The 16,415-nt window shown below is 49.7% G+C and overlaps 1 protein-coding gene across 1 annotated transcript in view; it reads right to left on the reverse strand.

Annotated features, from left to right (window-relative positions):
* Nucleotides 1-1,087: 1,087 nt before the first annotated feature.
* The window catches only part of LOC131847512 (dystrophin, isoforms A/C/F/G/H-like), an 80,261-nt gene continuing 64,933 nt past the window's right edge, over nucleotides 1,088-16,415 (reverse strand). Inside the window, exons 22-35 of the mRNA XM_059197093.1 lie at nucleotides 10,201-10,665; nucleotides 9,003-9,251; nucleotides 7,662-8,867; nucleotides 6,838-7,080; nucleotides 6,373-6,534; nucleotides 6,154-6,247; nucleotides 5,760-6,013; nucleotides 4,954-5,073; nucleotides 4,581-4,676; nucleotides 4,108-4,247; nucleotides 3,427-4,002; nucleotides 3,136-3,325; nucleotides 2,419-2,790; nucleotides 1,088-2,320 (exon numbers count right to left, since the gene is read on the reverse strand). Coding sequence (XP_059053076.1) covers nucleotides 1,088-2,320; nucleotides 2,419-2,790; nucleotides 3,136-3,325; nucleotides 3,427-4,002; nucleotides 4,108-4,247; nucleotides 4,581-4,676; nucleotides 4,954-5,073; nucleotides 5,760-6,013; nucleotides 6,154-6,247; nucleotides 6,373-6,534; nucleotides 6,838-7,080; nucleotides 7,662-8,867; nucleotides 9,003-9,251; nucleotides 10,201-10,665 — 5,400 coding nt within the window. The remainder of the gene's footprint in view (nucleotides 2,321-2,418; nucleotides 2,791-3,135; nucleotides 3,326-3,426; nucleotides 4,003-4,107; nucleotides 4,248-4,580; nucleotides 4,677-4,953; nucleotides 5,074-5,759; nucleotides 6,014-6,153; nucleotides 6,248-6,372; nucleotides 6,535-6,837; nucleotides 7,081-7,661; nucleotides 8,868-9,002; nucleotides 9,252-10,200; nucleotides 10,666-16,415) is intronic.

Raw genomic sequence — 16,415 nt, forward strand, 5'->3', positions numbered from 1 at the left:
GGGATTTGAGGGTACGTGTGTTGGGTGCGCTGGGCCCAACACCTCGTACCCGTGGATCTGCGAATCCTGGAGGAGTCTTCGACCTATCGGCGAGCACAGACGGGATCCCCAAGCCGTGTGCTTCGCGTTTAGGTCGCCCATAAGCAGGGTGGGACTCCTCCCATCCAGAACGTTCCGGACATCGGAGGGGCTGAATTCCAGTCCCGGGGGACGGTAAGCTGCCAGGACCTTCAGTTCCGCGCCGTCGACGTTGATGCTGACTCCTATGGAGCGCATGACGCGGAACTCGGGGCGCTCTAACTCCACGTGGACTACGTCACGACGGACTAGTACCGCCGTACCGCGGTACGCAATGCCCGCCGGTGACGTTTCGTCGCGTCTATACACGTGGTAGTTAGGCACCCTCAACGTCTCCTTTTCTGTGAGCTTCGTTTCACCCAGGAGTATGATGTGCACATCCTGGGTGCGAGCTAGGAGACGGAGGTCCTGAACTTTATCTTTTATTCCCCCGGGATTCCAGTACACAATTCGCAGGCTAGTACCCGCCATTTGTGTACTGTTGGATTTTGGCCAATCCGTTTAATGCCGCCGATTTTGTATCCGCGCCGGCCGCGAGCGTAGTAAGCAGCTCCGTCAACAGGCTAATAAGCATGTTCAGTGCTCTGTCGACGGGCGCTTGTGTGAAGGGCGCGGGCGCGGCGTGTGCCGAACGCGGCGCGGGGTGTGCGGTGTATGTGGGAGGCGCGGGAGGTGCGCGTCTTACGTCCGCCAAAAGCGGCTTGAAAGCCACTCTCGGCACATTGTGTGCCGGTGGCGCCGCCTGGCGGCGACGTGGCGCTGCACGCGGGCCCTGATTTGGGACGGCATGCATGGGAAGGGAGGGGGGTGCGTTGTACGCAAATATTGGGGTGGGATCAGGTAGGAAGGGGATTGGGGTTGATGCCGTCACGGGCTCATCTCCGCGCCTCTTCTTGCCGCGTCTTCGGCGGCGGCACTTTTTAATTGCACCTGCGTCGGCGCCTCGTTGCGTCGGTTCGTTAGCCGGCGCCATTAGGTTGGCGCCAGCGGTTTCCAGGCGTTAGCATTATTACGGGAGGGGGAGCCTGGGCGACGTATGTACGAGGCGCCGCGGTGGGATTATTGCGCCGCCGTTGCTGCGCCTTGGGCGCCGTCGACGACGCAGTGGGGACGGGGGGACGGGGGGACGGGGTTTGATTCCCCTCTGCCGGGCCTCTCTTTTATACACCGGGCACTTCCGGTCGTTGGCGGTGTGAGGTTTTGCGCAATTGGCACATGTCGGCTTTTGGTCACGCGGCCTGTCGCAATTCGCCGCCGGGTGCTCCCCACCACAGCGAACGCATTTTACAGGCCGGTGACAATTGGCCGATGCATGGCCGAATGCCTGGCATCTGTGGCATTGTGGCAGCACCGATGCCGGCTTCCACGCCTCAACCACGACGCCCCGCATGTACAGGAGCTCGTCAGTCGCGTACAAGCGTGTGAGCTCGTCCCTGTCCATGGGGTCGAGTTGGGCGTGGAAAATGCAGCCGGGGCGGCCGCGACGCGCGGGTATGCCCCGCACTAGCCGCACTCCGAACCCCTTCTCCTGCAGTGCCTCCACTATCCTCTCATTGGGGGTGTCGGCGGGGAGGCCCCGTATCGTCACCTTGGTGGGCAGTTCGGAGGCCAGACTATAAAAGTACCAACTTATTGTTGGGTCCTTTTCGCTGGCCTCTATCAAATACCTTTGGACGGCACGGAATTCTTCGTCCGTCCTAGGCAGGAATCTAACCCCAGTGCCGTAGGGTCTTGCGTTGGGTGCCTCCCCCAGTACGCGCCTGAGCTGGTCGAAGTGGCGCGTCCAGTTAGGGAGGCGTTCTACCACTATGGGGGGGTATTTGCCTCGCCCTGTGGCGGGTTCTACGCCCGTATCGGCGACCTTACCCTGTGAGGGCATTTGCGGGGCTGGAGCCGTGGTGGCGGGGGTTGGGGTGGCGGGGCCTGCCACTACTGCCGCAAAGGACGGCGGGGTTCGTCGTCGCGGCGAGGGGACGGGGGGGAGCATCGGCTCGGGCGATTGTGGCACCGATTCAAGTGCCGCATATGACGTGGCATCATACTCGCCCCTATCTAGCGTATAGGAGCGAGGTGGCGGCGAGGGCACACGCGAGGGTGCTGGCGAAGGCTCAGGCGAGGTCGCAGGCGACGCATGTACGTCGCCGTAAAAACGCCTGTCTTCCCCTTCCTCCTCGCTCCCGCTATCCGGCGGGGGGGAGGGTGAGCGCGGAGGGGGTGAGGGCTTTCGCCGCACGGTACCCGACTGGGACGGTAGGGGTTGGTAGCCCTTGTCCACAAGCCGGATTCTCGGCGTCGGCGGCACCTTCACTAGGTCAAGGTCGCGGGGGGGGACTCCTCTACGTCCCTCCGTTTGTCGCCTCTAGCGGGCGAGGTCGGCGACAGCGGTGCGCGTCTTTTAGATGGGCCAGGTTGCGCGCATCTTTCCCCTCTGCCTGGTTCCCGGTCGGCGGCATCATTGCCGCTTCCCGCGAGGGCAGAGGGGGTGCCCTTGGATGCCGGGCGAGCGTGGAAGGTCCCCAGCTCAGTGGCGGGGACCAGCTTGGTCGGGTTCCTCAGATCCCGACGCACAACAGTTCGGGGAGCTCCCCTGTCAGGAGGTTTCCTGGGGGCTTTGCCCCTTTGCGACATCACGACACGAACGGGTGATGTACTAGGAAAGGGGACTGGAGGGGTGGAAGAGGGTGGTGTGGGGGCTGGAACCCCACGACGAACCTACCGAAAGGTAGGGAATTCCGCCCTGAAAGGGCAGGTGATCGCACTGTAAGACAGTCGCAAGTGGATTGCAGCAACGAATTTGCGTCAACAAATTCGGTCTACAATCCTAGCGCGTTCTCTCGCTAGACAAAGTACACTTTGTGTAGCTGGATTACGCACTGTATCGCTCTCAACAATTTGCGCAAGTGGGCACCAGTTGCGGGGCTCACTCTGGAGACTCGACGGCGAACCGGAGTCTCACAGAGGATCACACGACCAACGGTAAACTCAGCAAGCAACAAATTGGAAAGCGACCACCGTACAAACTGCCAACTGCCAACTGTCAACTGTACACGGCGGTACCTGCACGAGGGTGAGGCGGATGGCGAGGCTGGAGCGGTCGGAGCCGTTGGCGGCGGCGGCCAGCAGCAGTGTGGGGCGGGGGCGGGGGGCGGTACCTGCACGAGGGTGAGGCGGATGGCGAGGCTGGAGCGGTCGGAGCCGTTGGCGGCGGCGGCCAGCAGCAGTGTGGGGCGGGGGCGGGGGGCGGTACCTGCACGAGGGTGAGGCGGATGGCGAGGCTGGAGCGGTCGGAGCCGTTGGCGGCGGCGGCCAGCAGCAGTGTGGGGCGGGGGCGGGGGCGGGGGGCGGTACCTGCACGAGGGTGAGGCGGATGGCGAGGCTGGAGCGGTCGGAGCCGTTGGCGGCGGCGGCCCGCAGCAGTGTGGGGCGGGGGCGGGGGCGGGGGCGGGGGGCGGTACCTGCACGAGTGTGAGGCGGATGGCGAGGCTGGAGCGGTCGGAGCCGTTGGCGGCGGCGGCCCGCAGCAGTGTGGGGCGGGGGCGGGGGGCGGTACCTGCACGAGGGTGAGGCGGATGGCGAGGCTGGAGCGGTCGGAGCCGTTGGCGGCGGCGGCCAGCAGCAGTGTGGGGCGGGGGCGGGGGGCGGTACCTGCACGAGGGTGAGGCGGATGGCGAGGCTGGAGCGGTCGGAGCCGTTGGCGGCGGCGGCCAGCAGCAGTGTGGGGCGGGGGCGGGGGGCGGTACCTGCACGAGGGTGAGGCGGATGGCGAGGCTGGAGCGGTCGGAGCCGTTGGCGGCGGCGGCCAGCAGCAGCGCGCGCGCCTCCCGCAGCTGACTGAGGGCGCTCTCCCTCCACGCCGCCGCCGCGCTCTCCTCCTCCGTCTTCTCCTTCTCTACCTTCTCATCTTGCTCGTTGTCCGTCCGCTCACTGTGTACCGAACGGATTATAAGTGTTCTGTTCGTATACTGTAGTAGTCTGTACGGAACATTTGGTTTGTCACATGTATATATGCACCAACCGCTCACCACTCACCTGTCAGTGTGTGATCGTTGCGCGGCGAGTGCGGCGGCGGCGTCCCGCAGGCGACCACGTGCTCGCTGCACGGCCACGTGCTGCTCGCCGTCCGTCGCCGCCAGCTGTGCTCGCGCCTCACTCAGCGCCGCCTCCACCTCCTGGACATCACCATCATGCTTTACTGTCGTCGCACTCCAGTTTGGTAAAGTTGCCGCAAATGTACGTACTTGGGTCGGGACTCGATACAAACCGACAACTAAATTACTCGATACTTTAAATTGAGTGTCTAAAGTAGTTAACAAAGTTAGGCATAGTAGTTATACAAATTACAAATAAGAATTACAATTCTAACATGTCAGTTCTCCGGAATGACAATGCGACGCCAGTGCTATAAGTGACAGTTATCGCTCAACATCGAGCATGTGCATGTTGTCGGCTTGCTTGACATTCCAATGGAACAGAAATAAGGGTGTCACAGAGTAGTGCCGTACCTTGTCTGTGTCTGTGTCGCGCGCGGCCCGCATTGCTCTGTGCGCGGCCCTCACCCGACCACGTGCGTCCGCCAGCCGCGCCAGCGACGCCGCCTCCTGCGCATACGCACACCTACATTACTACGGTACATACTGATATTTGTTTAAACTTGCGCACTATAGACCAGACTAGATAAACTTTGAAATAATAGTAGGATAGAAAACTTATTTATATTATTAACCGGATCTTAACACGAACTTTTTCTTTGTTACTAATATAAATAATGTATATTAAACACAAAAGTTGAAAAAAAGGGGATCGAACACGTTAGAATTAATTTACAGACGATCAGAGATCGGAAAGTGGAAGAGGGTAAAAAGCTATGTGACTGACCGAGTGTGGTGGCCGCAGCGCGCGGCGGTGGAGGCGGTCGGCGCGGCGCCAGGCGGCGGCCACGTCCGCGGCCGCCCGCTCCGCGTGCGACACGTGCCGCGCGCGCAGCCGCCCGCACAACTACCGACACGATCACCACGACAACTGTACAGCGTGTCCCAGAACTCGACGTCGAGCTTTTTCGGTTATCATCATGAGAAAAAATCTCTCCCCTTGCAGTTTGAAAATAATAAGTAAAGTATGATGAGAGAGATGGTTAGTGGACATGTTTTCACTGAGAGAGCGAGACAGATAGTGACGCCTCTTTTACCAATGTCAACAAAAGTAAGTAAAATTAATAAAATAATGAAAAATATTGACCTACTTTAGTTTAGATTTATTACAAAATTACAAAAACAATAAAAATTAACCACAATAACCGAAAAATGGTTAGTTTGACCAAATTTCTAGGTTTTTCTTACATAAATAATTTTCAAACTACACGCGATAGATATTTTTTCAGATTTTTCTCATGATACTTACAATCAATCCTGTCACCCCGTTTCGGCTTGACGTTAAGTTCTGGGACAGCCTGTATATCGTCAATTATAGTCTTATGTTTTTCGAAAGTAGTGGGGCACCAAACGGTGGCCTATGAACAGTGACTCGGACAAAAAAGACGCTATACAAGCAACCGGTGAACGGAACGGACGAGTTGTGCGTGTATGTTTAACAGTAACAATAAATTTTATTTTCATATTATTCAACAATGTATAGCGCCATCTCATATTTTTAACTATTGTAAATACTATATTACTATACTATACCTCTTGCAGACGCTCGGCGTCGTCCTCGTGGTCCGGGAATTGTTCCAAGAGCATCTCCATTGCTTGCGCCTCATTTAAGTCCTCGATCTCTTTCAGCCATTTTTGCAGACTTTCCACCAACGTCGTCAGCTCCTTGACGTCGTCCTCCGCCTGTAGGGCTTGGTTACGCTTAATCTCTACCTCTGTCATGATCATAGACCACTTTTTCCGCAATTTATCCTGAAACAATCGTATAATAAAATCGACAGACAGAGACAAGTCTTCTGCATCGCCTTAGAGGGCTGAAAGTTGGGTTTCGAGGTGAAACTAATTGTACCGGGTATTAATTCCGGGGGGAACTGCGTAAGCGTACGTGTCCGTACCTGGTGCGCGTGCGTGGTGCGTGCGTGGTGCGGGTGCGTGGCGTGCTGCGAGTACTCGAGGGAGTCTCCGCGAGAGATCAGCGCCGCCGCGTCCGGCGCCAGCGCGCCCAGCTGGTTCTTCAGGATCTGCACAATACGCATACAGATCGACATCGGCCTCGCACTCGTACAGCCACCGCTACCACTATAACAATACTCTATAATATCATCAAAACCCAATCGAGCGGGGCCCGGGGTCCCTGCGAGCGTACCTCTAGCCGCTTGGCGGGGTCCCGCTCGCTGTCCACGCCGGCCAGGGTCAGCAGCACCACGTCCATGCGCCGCACCATCAGCTCCGCCGCCGCGCTGAACTCCTGCACCGCCGCCTCGTCGTCCTCACCCTGCGCACCCTCCGCCGCCGCACCGGACGTGCCCTGCGACCGACAACTCGTTATCCTCACACACGTGATTACATAACAGAAATACATATACGCGGAAATAGTCTACCACAATCTTTTTCCAGTATACCACGCCAAGCAGAATTTGTGTTATGGGTACTGGATAACTGTTATAAATACATAGATTTTATTATATACATAGAAAACTCAACACGATAGAAATCGTAACTGCGACTCGGAAATAATGCAGTGTGCTAAACCGCTAAACTGCCGAGGCCATCAAGCAAGCAATATTGAGTTGTAATAGTGCGTGGTATGCATTAAAATTGAATGAATTACATTGAGCAGGTGGTGGGGGTCCCGCGCAGGCAGCTTGGGCGACATGGCCACCACGTGCGCGGCCTTCACCGGCGTCGACGTCCACAGCGGCGAGCCGCGCTCCTCACTCTCGGCGGATTCCTCGCGCTCCTCACGCTCGTCACGCTCCTCACGCTCCTCACGTTCCTCGCGTTCCTCGCGTTCCTCACGCTCGCCACGTTCAGGCTGGTCACTGACGCCAGGCTCGCCGTCGTCCGCGTTTACCTATAACAGCCACTACGGTCATGCCGCCGCACCACATGCCCTATATAGCCACGGTACTTACGCACTAAATATTATAAACTGCAAAATTTGGATAGGTCTACAGTCAATTAGGACTCATCCGAATTGTTTGCCGCAAATTCAAACTCACTTACGTTTAAGGAAAGAAGCAGCCGATCTCCTAAAAAGGTACACATGTAATCAAATAACAGTCGACTTGGATTCAAGATACGGAAGATAACAATTTGAAGAATTAGACGATCATATTGTTATAGAAAATGCATTATATATCTCTTACATGGAGATAAATAATTTATTTAATCATTTATTAAAATAATCAAGAATATCAATATTTTTCAGTATCTCGAATGACCATCGACAATAATAAAAATATACTAATATGAATAGACATCGCTCTAAGGGTTAACGTTACAAAAATAAATTTAGAAATTGAAAACACACACGCTCGCTCAAACGAGGAGTCGCCGACGGGGACCGTTTTTTCAGAACTTTTGTCCGTCGGTTAGTTATTTTAGATAAATGAAAATCCACGTAAATCTACTAGTACATCTCACAATTATTACCTGAGATGTATCTTCGACTTCCGAATATATTATTTCTTCGTCAGTGGTGGACTTCTCGTCTACTTCGTCAGTACGCGCCGAGACGTCAGATTCCTGAGGTATCACTGGCAGCCGAATCGACCGCTTCGCGAGATCTATCGGTCGATAGTGCGCTTTACTCGGTACTTCAGTACTAGTTTCGAAAGTTTCTCCCGTGAGAGAAGGCTCCGGCAGCGCGGCGCGGTCCTTGGGCACGTCGTCCAGGATGAGGTACTCGTCGACTTCCCGCCCGCACAGCCGCCGGTGCACCGACCTCTGCACGGCCCACATCGCGTACGGCGGCGCGCACGGGCCCTCCGCGGGGGTGGTGGGGGGCGTGGCGGGGGGCGTGGCGGGCGGCGTGGCGGGCGGCGTGGTCGGCGCCACGCGGCCCGTGGTGGGGATCACGTCGGGCGCCTCGATGGTCACTGTCATCGGTCCGCGCGCGCCGCGGCCGTGCGTCAGGATCCCGAGCGTGGGCCGCATGCGGCGCTCGGCGCGCGTCACCTCCACCACGAACGTGGTGGGCCCCGCTCCCAGCCCGCCGCCCGTGTGGTGGCCGCTGTGGTGGCCGGTGTCCCCGTCCGCCGACTCGGTCTCGGTGTCGTCTACGATCTCGACGGTCTCCACGGTCTGCGGGATGAACTCTATCACGGTTTCGACGGGGTCCGGGTGCGTCGTCACCGGCTCCACGGGCCCGACCGTCGCCTTCACTATCTCGTGGGCCTTCACCTCGACCTTCCGATAGGACTCCGGGCCGGGCTCGCGATCTGCGGACGCTCCATCCGCAGACCGCGGCTTCTGGGTGGCTTCCTCCTTATTCTTGGATATTTGTGTAAAGAGTTCGCTGTCGGTGAGGAGATTGAATGTACTGCTGTGCTGATGCGCGGCGGGCGAGGCGGGCGACCGCGCCGGCGGGGGGCGGGGGGCGCGCTCCAGCGACGAGCTGCGAGCGCCGCTGCCGGCCGCCTGTACGGCCCGCCGGATGGGCACGGGGCTGTTCAGCGCGAGCGGTATTTTAGACTTCTTGAACTCAGGCTTGTCCGTCTCGGTCGAGTCGACGGGGCTCTCGAGCCGCCTCTTGATGGTATCCGTGACCTTCTCGTACTCGGCGACGTCACCGGCGTCACCAAGGTCACCGGGGTCACCGGCGTCTCCGGGGTCGACGGGGTCGGCGGAGTCGTCGGCCTGCAATCACAAACCGGTCAGCCACTTGCGGTTAGTACCGACGCGCCGCCTCTACCGTGTATGTTGTTAGTGCCCCCGCTGGGCTCGCGTGGTCGGCTGCACCACTCCCCGGATGGTAAGTGAATCCCAAAGCACCCGTAGCACCGTGTCGATGACAAACGTGAGTAAGCATGATTCCCGGGCGATGTGAGTCCGTCGAAAACCCGACGCGTCTGCGCCGGAGTGAGATGGTTTAATGTTGTGAGACAAGCGATCTTCACACCACACGTGAGTGAACCGACACCGGGAGCTCTTATTTACATTTAGTATATTTACATTCACGTCGAGATGAACATGTTCGTGTGTGATCGAGTACCCGTAGACGCGTTCGTGTGTAGTAATGTTCTGGTTTTTGTGTCACAGTATGTTTGTACACCCTCCAAACACTTTAGTACGTGTAGTTAGTAGTTCATGGTTCACATCCACACACGTACGCAGCACTCGTTCGTTCTCTTCCGCGAACGTCCGGACCGCGCCAAGCGACTACGTGCATTTGTATAGTGGTAGTGATTAAAACAAATAAAGCTATGTACACAATATACAAGTATGAGTTTTGAGACGTCTACAATGAGATACACAGTGTGTACTAAGACATACAATACTAGTCGCGACTATCCAAGGGATATTTTTTCACAAATCTTTGTTTCAACTTATTACATTTTATTATTTGTTAATTTTGCCTCAAGAAGAAAAAAGTTGTAATCTATAAGTTGGTGTTGCTATTTGCTATAGTTTAGGTTCATAATTAGTTGGCTTCAACTAAAAAAAAATTGCACACTTCGCACGCAAGCGCGGTGCGGTTCTGCGACTCGAGCAACGTACCGACGTATCGAACATGTTGCACCTACCGCAGCTGTTCCGTTCAATTGCAATGACAGCCGTCGTAACCGTTACCAAATGTACTCCATTTTGTTATTAATATATACAATATTTTACACTGTAGAGTTATGAAAATGTCAAGTTTTATTCTGATTTGATAAGTATATGAAAGCACGAACCAAAACAAAGTTATATTAATATAAAAAATGAAAGTTTGCCAATTACAAAGCATATATTGACCAGGCACCTGTTTTGTAAATATATTAGAAGACATACCAATGAAGATATATAATATGAGTATATACATGGTTAAAATGGTTTATATGAATAAATGTAATAGTTTAATTTAAGCTTGATTCTTCTATTTTGCACCGTTTCTGTATTTCGGCAGAATGGTATTAACAAGTAATAAATAAAATTTTTATTTATACAGGGTGTAATGAAAACTCATTCCGATTCGGGGGGCGACACGTACCTGGGGCGGGCGTCGCAGGCGGTCCCAGTGCGCGTTGAGCTCGGCCACGGTCGCGCGCAGGGCGGGGTCGGCGGGCGCGAGCGCGTGGTGCGCGGCGTTGAGGCGGGCGCGCACGGCCGCGAGCCGCGAGAGGTGCAGGGCGCGGGCGGCGGGGGGCGCGGCGGGGGCGGCGGCGAGCCCGGCCCGCAGCGCGGCCAGCGCGGCCTGCAGGTCCCGCGCGGCGGCCAGCGCGGCCTCGAGGCGCTGCTTGCGCGCGGTGACGGCGGCCCCGAGCCGGTTGTAGAGCTCCTTGAGCGCGTCCACGCGCGCCGTCAGCTCGGCCGCCTCGCCCCCCTCGCCGCCCTCGCCGCCCTCGCCCCCCTCGCCCCCCTCGGCCGCCTCGCTCGCCTCCTCGGCCGCGCGCCGCCCCTCGCGGATCGTCTCCTCCACCTCCGCCTTCATGTCGCTCAGCGTTCGATAACATTTCTGTGAACGCGAAGGAGATTCCATTAATATTCATATCTTCCTTGAATGAAGAACATTGTTTTATCTGACTAAAAAATATAATACCTTCCCATATGACCAATAACCACCCTAATCACGACACCAAAAACACAGTATACATCCTATCTCTGACGTGTCACGGCATACACGAACAATTAACGAAAAGTTTTTTTTTATTATTTCCATCATCATCATTTCAACCAGCTGGTGAACAAAGACCTCCATCGCTGCTCGCATTAACGCTTTACAGCAATCTTGACCACTTGGTCCACCTTTTAGGAGGTCTTCCCACGCTGCATCTTCCATTTCGCGATCGCCACTCGAGAACTTTACTGCCTCAACGGCCATTTGTCCAACAAACTATGTGCCCTGACCTATGCCACTTCAGTTTCGCAATTCTCCAGGCTATATCGGTCACTCTGGTTCTTCAACAAATCTCCTCACTATCACGCAGAGAAACTCCAAACATAGCCCTATAAATGACTCTCAAGCTCATTTATGAGGTCATAGTTAACAACCACGTCTCTGAGGCATAAGTCTTCACTAGCAACACACATTGATCGCAAACCTACGTCTTGAGAAACTACAGTAATTTGGACGAAAAGATAAAATCCATCAAATTCCTGTTAAAGACTTTTGAACCCTTGTTTTTCTCAATAACCTTCCTTACAAAATATGTTAAAGTGGCGTAAGTCATAAGTCAAGGATTCAAAGATTTGCCTGCTAAGTTGCCAATACTGGAAAACGTCGTTCGGAGACTGCAGTACCATACTTCACTATTCATCCTTCAGTTTAAATGTAGAATTTGATATTTTTCAGATTTTTTCTAGCTTTATCCGTAGCGTTTCGCACCATGCCCATACGTCTCTTAACATCCTCCATGCAGCCCCCTCCATTTGAGACCAATAACCCCAGGTAAATGTAGGATGGGACCACTTCGCAATTCGCCAATTGAGTAATTTCAGGTGAATTGTTATTAGGGCGATCCACAATCATAATGTTCGTCTTTTTACGATTTATTTTCAAACCAAACTCATTGCTCACTCGCTCTATTTTCTGAAGCAATATTTCTAATTGTTCGGCACTAGTTGCAAATAAGGTTGTGTCATCAGCGTAACGCCGGATCGTAATTTTGTAACCACCGATGTTAATGCCGCCAGTCCAGTCTTCCAAAGTAATACGTGTAATATAATCATCCACGTCTGTTCAAAATCTACCCTATATCATCGTAAGCACAGATATTATATTATATTAGAGTCCGTTTGTTTTCTGTTCCCGCGCGTTCCCTTCCCCTCCCTAACTAGTAACAAACGGACCATACAGCGGCCTTGACGCGCGCGCGCATTGTGTTGTGAATTAAAATAAATTAGAACTGTGAAACTGTGTTAAACCTACTGTGAGGCCTGCTGTGAAACTGGAAAGCTAGCGAAGATATCTTCGAGACCCTGAAGCCCAAGAAATCCGCAGAACCATATAGGTACGTGACCTACCGTTTTCCCTAACATTTTGGTACCAGAGTAGTTTCCCAAACAATCATGCAATATGCAATCGACAAGACATTCGAAGCGGTTTTGCAATTCTAGCTGGAAGCTTTCGGGGTTTTGGATCTGTTGCAGAATGGAGCGTAGATTTCATAAGTGGGAATCGTTCGAGTTTTGGATTCAGACTTAGTGTGTCTCATTCCATCTGGTGATCGCTTCTAATTTTGACGACAGTGATCACAGAGACATCATTGAAAATCTGTCTTCTCGTCGACAAGATGAAATCTATCCTGTTTTTTGAGGCACCTATGGGACTAATCCACGTCCATTTTCGGTGTTCCGGCTACCTGAAGGAGTTCCTCATAAAGACGCTCTCCCTCTCCATCGGCCAGCATTTGACCTCGGAAGCTCCAGTCACCGATACCAAATTGCGCCACTCTCAGCTCATAACCACCTCGTTTGTCCAATTTTAAGTTAAAGTTCCTTATGGTAACGTAAAAATGTACTACGTATGGCTCTGGAGATATCCTCATACATAGCCTCATCGTCGGAATGCGTCGAAGTTGGAGCGTACACTTGGATGACCTTCAACGAATACCGTTTGGTAATTCTGAGTATCAGGGACGCTCCTCCAGTCGACATGCTCTCGGCCTTGATACTACTCAAGGGATTTGTGAACGAGGAACCCGATACTCAGTCATTCGCTAAACGATTAAGACATACATGCGTACCAGTAACCATGCATGCTACAGACTTCCAGCTCTCAACTCGTAGCCAGTTAACGATGGATCGGTTTTAAGTATTTTTTTAACATCTTAAGGTAAACATCATATCACACGACTATCAATACTAACAGCAACTTATCTATACATATAAATAAAATTGGAATATCTGTTTGTAATATTGAAATAACCGTTTTTTACTACATGCAAACGAATATAAATACGGTACATACACCAAAAAAACATGTTTTACCATTTTTGTCTGTCTGTCTGTTTGTTCCAGCTAATCTCTGAAATGGCTGGACCTAATTTGACGGGACTTTTATTGGCAGGTAGCTGATGTAATAAGGAGTAACTTAGGCTACTTTTATTTTAGAAAAATAAAATAAAATACCACGCGAAGTCGAGTAATAAATACATTCATAACAAAAGAAGAAACAACATTTACAATTAACAAAAATGATACTTACAAACCACTTGTACAGTGCTAAGCTGAGAACTAGAATCAGGTACAACGTATCCCAATTCATTTCTACGTATCTACGCTTTTTATACACAAGTCATATGAACAGTCCAAGGTTCGGTCGAGAAGGTAACTGGAATCACAACCACAACTGGAATCACAGCACGAACTACAGTAGACCGCGAGCCAAGTGCGAACTATGCGGTAGTTAATTTATGTACAAACTGCACAACTGTACAAATATGCGTAATATAATTATTTAACTTTCATACCACATTTACTATAATCGAACCAAATACCAACTACTACATAGAGTTGTAATACAGAACTAGTCTGAACAAAACGAACATAAAATCTTTATATATAAAAATTACGTGTCACGTTGTTTGTCCGCGATGGACTCTTAACTAATGTACCAATTGCAAATTTGATTTGCACATTGTGTGCAATTTGATCCAACTTGAAAGATAGGATAGCTTACATTTCAATATATAGTCGCAATATTTTTTTATTCAAGAACCTTAGCACACAGCAACGCGTGGCCGGGTCTATTATTGCTATAATAAATTTTAGTAAAAGAAATAATTTCTTGGTTCCCTTAAAATAATTAAACAATTTAAAATCTATAGTATTTTTCGAAGGATTTCTCGAAAATTTTAAATCTAAAATATATATTATATAATTTTTTAAACGCATCAGATAAGGTAAGGCCAAGTGTAAACCCATCATTACATAGTATAAAACAAGTCGCTGTCGCTGTCTGTCCCTATGTATGCTTAAATCTTTAAAACTACGCAACGGATTTTGAAACGGTTTTTTAATAGATAGAGTGATTCAAGAGGAAGGTTTATATGTATAATACATGTACACCCGTGCGAAGCCGAGGCGAGTGGCTCGTTCATAATAAAAAAAACGCAAGTTCTAAAAATACAAGACGTTAAATTTCAGTGAAATGAGTAGTTCTCTTCATTTAACATACTTTTCTTCCACTGTGTAATTATTACTTCCACCCTGTAGGTATTATGTCTCTCTCTCAACTTATCTGAAGAACTATTTGCCACATCTGAGTGCGTAGTTACAAACGTAGCGTCGTGCCTCAATCAGAATCCTTTCAAGAGCCGCGGCGGCACGCGATATAGTTTACACATGCTCCGATTAAAACATATATTGTGATATATATCAGAGGTGACTGACTGACATAGCGATCTATCAACGCACAGCCCAAACCACTGGACGGATCGGGCTGAAATTTGGCATGCAGGTAGATGTTATGACGTAGGCATCCGCTAAGAAAGGATTTTGATTAATTCCACCCATAAGGGTATAAAGTAACGCGAGCGAAGCCGCGGACAAAAGCTAGTATTATATATATATATATATATCTTTATGTGAATAGATATAATAGAAATAGAAATAATCTTTAGTCAAATAAACTCATTACAAGCAACTTTGAATAGTCATATTTTTATTCTACCACTCATTCGGAATGCAGATTCATCACAAGAATGAGCAAGAAACTTGTTGTGTGTTGCTCTTTTGAATAGATGTTTTTTTATATAAATAATTACAGTTGTTATACTGTAATTATTTATATATAAGAAACATGAGGCATGCGATAATCAATATGGAAACCGCTACGCACTCATTCTTAATGCAGTCAGATAATATTGTAAGCGCTATGGATTTTAAGTTATTTGTAGTTATATGTAAATATTTTTGTTTATTACGTGCCCCTTTTCTTATTTTTATTTCTCTATCCACCCAAAGGTAGACTTAAATATCCTATGATTTATATATTGATAAATAAAAATAATCATCAGTAAGACTGTATTAAGAGTTTATAATACCAATATAGCTGTATAGGATGTTCCTTAGTGTGCATAAATGCATATAAAAAGTAAAAATATTTTAGCGCCAAAAAGTGAAAATTAAATTTTAAAAAACATATATATATTGTATAGATATGGTAGAAAACTTTAGAGCAAATATATATTGTCATATTGATTAGTTAAATATATTACAGTTTTGAATTGCATGTAATTGTTGGAAGCACATGTTTAAAGCAACAAAATAAATAGTATTTTATAGTGATTACACCGCCTTTTGTATTATTTAATAAATATTTTCTATTTTTTCATTTGTTCTGTAATTGATGAAATAAAGAGTAAAATAAATTGTTACGTGACACATTAATAGAACCGTGTGTGAGTGATTCCAGTGAATTTGTACTTTATAATAAGGTAATACGGTTGACGATCGCGACGCACGGACAACGACTGTCGGCGTTGTATCTTACACTGATCGACTAATAATTCATCGTAGAGCTATTCTATAAGCATCACTTACGAATTCGAAAGCGGAATCCGCGGTGAGACTGCATGTTGCGAGATAGTGATACGATGTTGTTGGTTAAGACGATGTATATTAAAGATCTATTTCTGATAATATTAAATCAGCGAGACACCAAATATGTGAGCAATTCTTTAAATAACTGGTACGTGATGTTGCGGCTCCAATGCTCAGATGGTAGATGATGTTGCGGCTCCAATGCTCAGATGGTAGATGATGTTGCGGCTCGAATGATAGATGGTAGGTGTTGATGGCTTCAGCAGATTACAGGGTTGTTGAAATGATGGAATTTGCTTACTATCTTAAATTTATTGTTAAATATACTATTAATTACAAATTATGGAGTGAACAAATATACGTTATATCGATCGAGTAATTTTTACGTCTGTACGTTACGGTGCGTATTTAAATTGGATGGGTGTGCGCTCCAATCAGAACGCTCCCTTTGTTTGCGTTTTGTTGCTGCTTACTGTACGCGACAATAACAAGTAACGTTTGTATTGACATTATTTAAGTATAGTCAGCCTTGGTTTTCCTTTAATAAATAAATAGAGATGTTAATAGACTGACAATATGTACATAAAAATATTGATCTTATATACTAAATGACAATATGAAAATGTAAGGTGGGGTGACACAGTTTAGACACGGCAGTGCTCAGTACACAATATTGAGTTTGTCTTACTAGACATTATTAATGCAATTATTATTTTGATG

This window comes from Achroia grisella, unplaced genomic scaffold, assembly GCF_030625045.1.
Source record: "Achroia grisella isolate CSIRO2021 unplaced genomic scaffold, CSIRO_AGI_Agris_v1 utg537, whole genome shotgun sequence".
NCBI classification, from domain to species: Eukaryota; Metazoa; Arthropoda; class Insecta; order Lepidoptera; family Pyralidae; genus Achroia; species Achroia grisella.